Here is a 6,444-nt window from a genome sequence, read left to right as displayed (position 1 = left end):
CTTACAACCTGAGGATGCCCGCCATACATGTGGGCGAAATGTCAGGAGAGAATGCTTCTGGAACATGGCCATATAGCCCGGAAAACACAAAACTCAGTTTACCATCAATCGATCCAGCAGCAGCACTCTCCTTGCTACATGCTTGTGGAGATCAGCAGTTCAGAATCAGTTCTTCAAAACCCCCTTCCAGCAGTGGAGTAAACTTGCTACCAATCAGATCCTGGGCGGAAGTCCCACAACGCTGCTTGACATTTTGCACTCAACATTGGGGTTGGACTTTATTGCACTGTCTTGTGTCTTAAATAAATGCAGCCCTCAATCCTATGCATATTAAGTGCAGCGTGCTTAGACAAAATTTAAAACCAACTGCAAGTAGCCTTGAAAATAATGTACAGCAGCCCCCAAATTATGAACAAGATAAGATCTGCAAGTCTCTTCTTAAGTTGGAGTTGTATGCAAGTCAGAACAGGGAGATTTTTAAATGCAACTTCAGCCAAAAATGTGTAAAACCCCCTGTGGTGTGTTTTGGCACCTGTGCTCCCATTCAGAAGATTTCACTTCACTTTCTTTCCCTGTGATAACTGGATTTTGAAAAAAAATCATTTGTTGCAAAAAAAAAAAAAATTGGCGAGGAAAGCTTCACTTTTCCCCATGATAATTCTTTCAGGAGTGAATTTCCCTTCCTTGGGATAGATTTCTCACTTCCTGTTGTCTCTCCCTTGTCTTAACTATGAGTCATTTATTAACTTCATTGGCCATAAACCTTTGAGTAAAAAGAATTCCTACATTACTGACAATTGGGAATTCAGTGTGCAATTTTACCCAAAGCCAGGCAACTCTAAAACTGCACATCTATATTTGCGTTTCACACTCCTGTTAGAAGTACTGCTCTGACACCCAAAGTCTAAACATATACATAGAATCTTACTTATTCTAGCTAACACACTGACACATCACTGATGGAACTTAGCCAGCATTATTTAACATTAATTGTAAAAAGGAGCAAGGATTTGTTATATTAGGTGACCAACATATCTTAACACATACTGCTGCGGTGCGAACAGCAATTTTAAAAGAGTTCTGGTTCACATTCTCACTCAACACTTGCAACTAGACTGGAAGAAACAACTTCAAAGAAATGTACACAATTTTTGAGTATTTTTTATTATCCATCTTGACCAGTAAGATCAAGGCAGGAAAGCAGACATCTCTTAAGCACTAAAAATCTGAATTAAAGCTTTATTTACAGCTGGTGTAGAGCTCTATGCCAATGTTCAACACTTTATACCCCGAAATAGCAATTACGAGAATATACTGAGAGCGTGTTTTAAAAGGCGTACAAAAAAAATATCAAGTTTCTCTTAAAGAGCTCTAGCAATATACATAAAGCTATGCACTTCTGAGTCAATGAAGTGAGCAGGAAAAAGATTATCAAAAAGACAATACAATTAGTTCAGTAACCTTTCGGTGGTCCACATATACAAAGCTGTTAAACCTCCCCCTCCCCGCACCCATTCAGTCTCTTTCCCAGGAGTCACACATACTTACCACAACTATTAGCAAGTATGGTTTTAAAAGTCCCCAACAGCTAACTGTTTTGAATTCAGTTGCCGCTATCAACCGATCGCGATCTTGAGCGTGACCTCTGGCGATCGACAGAAGCCGGAGATTTTGATCGACTCGAGGATGCACGTTTCTGGCTCTTTTCAGGAGCAGGAGATCTACTAACTGAACGGGACTTGCTACGGCTCCTGCTGCGGGACCGCGTGTAAGACTTGCGGCTTCTGGAGCGAGATCGGCTGCGAGACCTTGATGAGCTCCTGCTGCGGGACCGAGACCTGCTCCTGGACCTACTAAAAAAGGCAATTGTGCATTTTAGATTTATTTCAATACATAGGCATATATCTCGCACTCAAGCCAAGTATTGTTGAAATGTAATTCTTACCTATGTCTTTTGCTGCCTTCAATCAATTTGATTTTTCTTCCATTTATCTCTTTGCCAGAAAGTTTTTCAATAGCATTCTTGAGATCACTGTAAGAGGCAAACTCAACCACCCTAACAATAGAAAATACACAAAAAACTCTATCAATAGCAGGCTCTGGGCACTTTAACAGGATGCTTTTCCAGCAATTCCTCTCTTCCCCAAACAAGCTTCACAATACAACATATTTGTTATTCCCAACAAACTTACCCTTCATTTAATTTAGGTCTGTGTGCATCCGCAAAGGTTACTTCCCCAGCTTGTCTCATGAAGTCTTTGAGATCCTAGCACAAGAAAAACCATGTTAGATAAGGCAGCAAACAGCATTTGTGAATATTAAAAATTACTACTGCAAGAAAAGATGTTAAGAATTATAAAGTGGCAGATGCCACACTTGCAGATAATTCTGTATTTGATAGTTTATATCAGGGCACGAAATAAATGAAAATAGCATAGAGCTTTAAAGCAAAATGCTAGCATATAGCTTTCCGCAAATGTTAGATTTTAACATGTTGTTTATTATACATTTTACATAACTGTCTTGCATTTGAAGTTTATTTGTAGAAAAGCATTCTGAAAAGTTTTATGATAAAAGAAGAGTACATTTATATAACACCAGTTATTTTGTGCCCCATATGTCATTAAAAATATAGTTTACTTTACCTTCATTAACATTTCCCTAGGCTAGCCAAGCATCAAACTGCATTAAGCGACCGAAGATACCGTCATGGTACATGCCCGACTGGCTCTTCGCCAACCGTTTGAAGAATACTACCCAGCCGATGGAAGTATTTAACGGCACAGCCCTCCCTATTAGCAGACTACTGGCGGTTCCAGACATTGTCTACTCTTGTGAAGTTCCACCAAGGACCACTTCACTGCGATAGGATTCCAACGACCACCTAATGCGTATCTTTCAACTCTCTCTCGATCACGATCTCTTATTTCGAAGCTTTACAGGAGGTAGTTCTCAACTTAGGACTCAGATCTCGTTAACGCTCAGGGATCGCTGCAACCCGGCACTTTAAGGCAGTGCTTCGATTACGTCTAGACCAGCAAACACAGATCTAGAGGTGGCCAACTGAAACACTGGAGGAGCTGACTGGATAAGTCAACCAGGCCCAACCAAGAGTGACCAAGACAGAACGATTAGGATAACCCACAGGCACTCCTCGTCATAAGGCCAACGACACAGATATGCTGGCAAATAAAATGGATTTTTAAAGTGGTTAAAATGGATTTTGAAAACAAGGTAAAATTACATTTAAAATACTATTAATTCTAATTTGAAAAATTGTATTTAAACATTTAATAATTGAAAACTTTGAAAAACATTTAAAATTTAAAACATATAAATTAGTTTTAGTTAAAACATTTAACATATTATACCCATTAAATGAAATGTCAAAGACAATGATGTTTAACAAACCTGCCAGCTGACTCTGGATGACAAATTTTCTACAATTAGGCGATTTTCCGTCCTGACAGGTGGAGCATTTCTGAGGGGAATAAGACACTTGGCTCAGTACGAGTGCAACTCAAGTATCGGTTAACTCCTCTAGTGCACATTCAGGCTGCAAGCACAGGCATACCTTCTGTCATTGCGTGGGCGGCGACTACTGAAACGATCAGAGTAACGGCCTCCTCGGCCTCTTCCGCCTCTAGAGCGAGCTCTTGCATGTTCAATTGTAACCCTGAAAAAGAGGAATCCATCACTTTGCATGCAATTCCCAAGTTGCAAACAACAAGCAGGCACAAAATTATGAACAAAATAGGTTCTGTAGATTTGTAAGTTCTATGCAAGTCGGAACACATACATTTTAAGTGTAACTCCAGCAATATATGTCTTGTTGTAGAAACAAGGATTGATGGGAAAGCTCCAGTTAAGATACTTTTCCCCCGATAATTCTTTCAGCAGTGAATTTCCCTTCTCACTTCCTGTTGTCTTACCCCCGTTCTTTACTATGGATCGGATATAAATCAGATGTTTGTAACTCAGGGATTGGCTGTACTTATTACACCCGCCAGCAGAAACACAGTATATAGTGGGAAAATAACCAAATATTTACCTTTCACTGCAGAGTTCTTTTCCATCCAGTTCATAGACTGCATCATCAGCATCCCTTGGATCTTCAAACTCCTGTAAAGAGGAAAAATGGAAAAGGTCTATATCAGGAAGGTTTCATATTTTGCTTTATATATTAGTGTAGATATACCTTGATACCGTAGAATTAATGCAGTTTGGCACCACTTCAGCTGCCATGGTTCAATGCTATGGAATCCTAGGAACTGTACTTTGGTGAGACAGCAGCACTTTGGCAGGAAAGACTAATGATGTGTTGTCGAAGACTTTCATATGGTCGGAATCACCGAGTTGTTGTGGGTTTTCCAGGGTGTGTGGCCATGCTCCAGAAGCACTCTCCTGACGTTTCGCCCACATCTATGGCAGGCATTCTCAAGAGGTTGTGAGGTGTTGGAAACTAGGCATGTGGGGTTTATATATCTGTGAAATTTCCAGGGTGGGAGACAGATCTCTTGTCTGCCTAAGGCAAGTGTGAATGTTGCTACTGGCCAGCTTAATTAGCATTGAATAGCCTGGCAGCTTCAAAGCCTAGCTGCTTCCTGCCTGGGAGAATCCTTTGTTAGGAGGTGTTAACTGGACCTGATTGTTTGTCTGACATTCCCATCTTCTGAGTGTTGTTCTTTATTTACTGTCCTGATTTTTGTTTTGTTTTTTTAATACTGGTAGCCAGACTTTGTTCCTTTTTCATGGTTTCTTCCTTTCTGTTGAAATTGTTCATATGCCTGTGGATTTCAATGGCTTTTCTGTGTCATTTGACAAGGTAGTTGTTAAGAGTGGTCCAGCATTTCTGTGTCCAGGTTGGATCATCAAGTGTTCTGCTATGGCTGACTTCTCTGAGAGTAAAATTTTGGTTTGGGATCAAGCTTTCAGAGAATAATCCTCCCTCTTGATCTTCCATAATAGAATAAAAATATGGCTGTGACCAAGCCTTCTGGGAATAAACTGATATGGATTAACGTGTATTGATCAAAGGAAAGGCCAAGATTATGCTCATGGATTATATGATTGTGATTGTTTGGCTTTAAATGTCTCTTAACTGTTTTAATTGCATTTCATTATCATATTTTAGTGTCTATTTTAATTCTGCATTGTTCTTATGGCATCAACATGTAAAGTCACCTTGAGTCCCTTCAGGGTCGGGAAAAGCGGGACAGAAATTTCGCAAGTAATAAATAAATAAATAAAACCAAACAAAGAATTCCAACCACCTCCTATGAAGACGTCCAGCGAAACCACGCCCTTCATATTCACTTACCACAAAGCCAAAGCCTCTTTTCAGATCAATGTCACGAATACGTCCGTATCCCTTGAAAAACCTCTCCACGTCCTTCTCCCGGGCGGCAGGATTCAGCCTTCCGATAAATACACGACAGCCACTCATGATGCCACTCCAGATGGACCACCAGCTGCAAAAGGCACGGAGACGTAAGAGGATGTCTCTCGCCTAATGGATCTCTGTCCCTGGAAAAAGTGAATGCGCCAGGCAAGATGGCCGCCAGAAAAGTAGGTCACTGGCTCTGCCTCCTCTGCCGCAGTCCCGGCCCCGCCCCTCCCGCCGCAGTATGACGTCAGCAGAGGCAGCGCGCCAAACAAGCCACAGGCCCCGCCCCTCGCTGGACCAATCGGAATGCGCCACATCCACCCCACCCTGCGACTCCGCACTAGTCGAAGCGCGCACGCGCTCTGTAGCCGCCCCAACCTGAATTTCTACCGACACCATCCGCGGACAAAATGGCGGCGGATAAAATGGCCGCACCCAACCGTCACAGCGCGGCCTTACACGGGATTTCTTTCGGCGCTTCTATTAGGGGAAAAACCCCTCTACCCGTCGTAATTCAAACAGCCCGTAGCTCTTCCTTCTACTCGCGCTTTCTATACATAACTTTCCTCACCCAACGCTATTATCTCTCTCAAAGCCCGGCTAATGATAAAAGTTACACAAACCTGCTCTTTCGACCTTCCGTTTTTGATGACTTTCGCCGAAACTGCAAGGTGAGACTGGAAAGAGCTTTAAGCTCGACCCTTCCTCACCGACGGCTGAGTCGCGACTGGCCCGCAGCCTTGCAAAGATCACCACAAAATGGAAGCCGCGCTCACATGACCGAGGAGCACGTGACGACTTCCCGGCGCCGCTATTGGTGGAGGGAATCGAACAGTGGCGCCGAGTCACGGAAAAGGGAGGGCGCCCTAAAGAGGCTGCTGTTCTCTGCGCGTGCGCAGTCATGGCCTCACTGTATTCTTCCCCCCTCCCTCGCCCAGCGCTAGATCTGTTCAGTTATCCCATAGAAACAATGCCAAAGGGGACAGTTAGGCCCTAACACAGGCATGGGCAAACTTAGGCCCTCCAGGGATGTTGGACTTCAACACCCGCCATTCCTA

At 42.7% G+C, this 6,444-nt stretch overlaps 1 protein-coding gene across 3 annotated transcripts; it reads right to left on the bottom strand.

The window, feature by feature from the left end:
- Window positions 1-1,145: 1,145 nt before the first annotated feature.
- srsf5 (serine and arginine rich splicing factor 5) lies at window positions 1,146-6,168 on the bottom strand. 3 transcript variants are annotated; one of them, XM_008118144.3, is made up of 8 exons: window positions 6,010-6,168; window positions 5,321-5,471; window positions 4,052-4,122; window positions 3,575-3,676; window positions 3,412-3,481; window positions 2,193-2,266; window positions 1,946-2,056; window positions 1,146-1,853 (listed from the first exon to the last, which is right to left on the bottom strand). In XM_008118144.3, the coding sequence occupies exons 2-8, from the start codon at window positions 5,444-5,446 to the stop codon at window positions 1,604-1,606; spliced, it is 804 nt and encodes a 267-aa protein (XP_008116351.1). In that variant the 5' UTR covers window positions 5,447-5,471; window positions 6,010-6,168; the 3' UTR covers window positions 1,146-1,603. The 3 variants fall into 3 exon arrangements, with proteins under 3 accessions (XP_008116351.1, XP_008116352.1, XP_062824136.1); XM_008118145.3 differs by having other exon boundaries at window positions 5,321-5,526; window positions 6,010-6,159; XM_062968066.1 differs by lacking the exons at window positions 1,146-1,853; window positions 1,946-2,056 and having other exon boundaries at window positions 2,218-3,182.
- Between the last annotated feature and the right edge of the window lie 276 nt (window positions 6,169-6,444).

Source organism: Anolis carolinensis, chromosome 1 (genome assembly GCF_035594765.1).
Source record: "Anolis carolinensis isolate JA03-04 chromosome 1, rAnoCar3.1.pri, whole genome shotgun sequence".
In the NCBI taxonomy this organism is placed as follows: domain Eukaryota; kingdom Metazoa; phylum Chordata; class Lepidosauria; order Squamata; family Dactyloidae; genus Anolis; species Anolis carolinensis.
The sequence above is the reverse complement of the archived record's forward strand: the minus strand, read 5'-3'. Positions and strand labels throughout refer to the sequence as shown.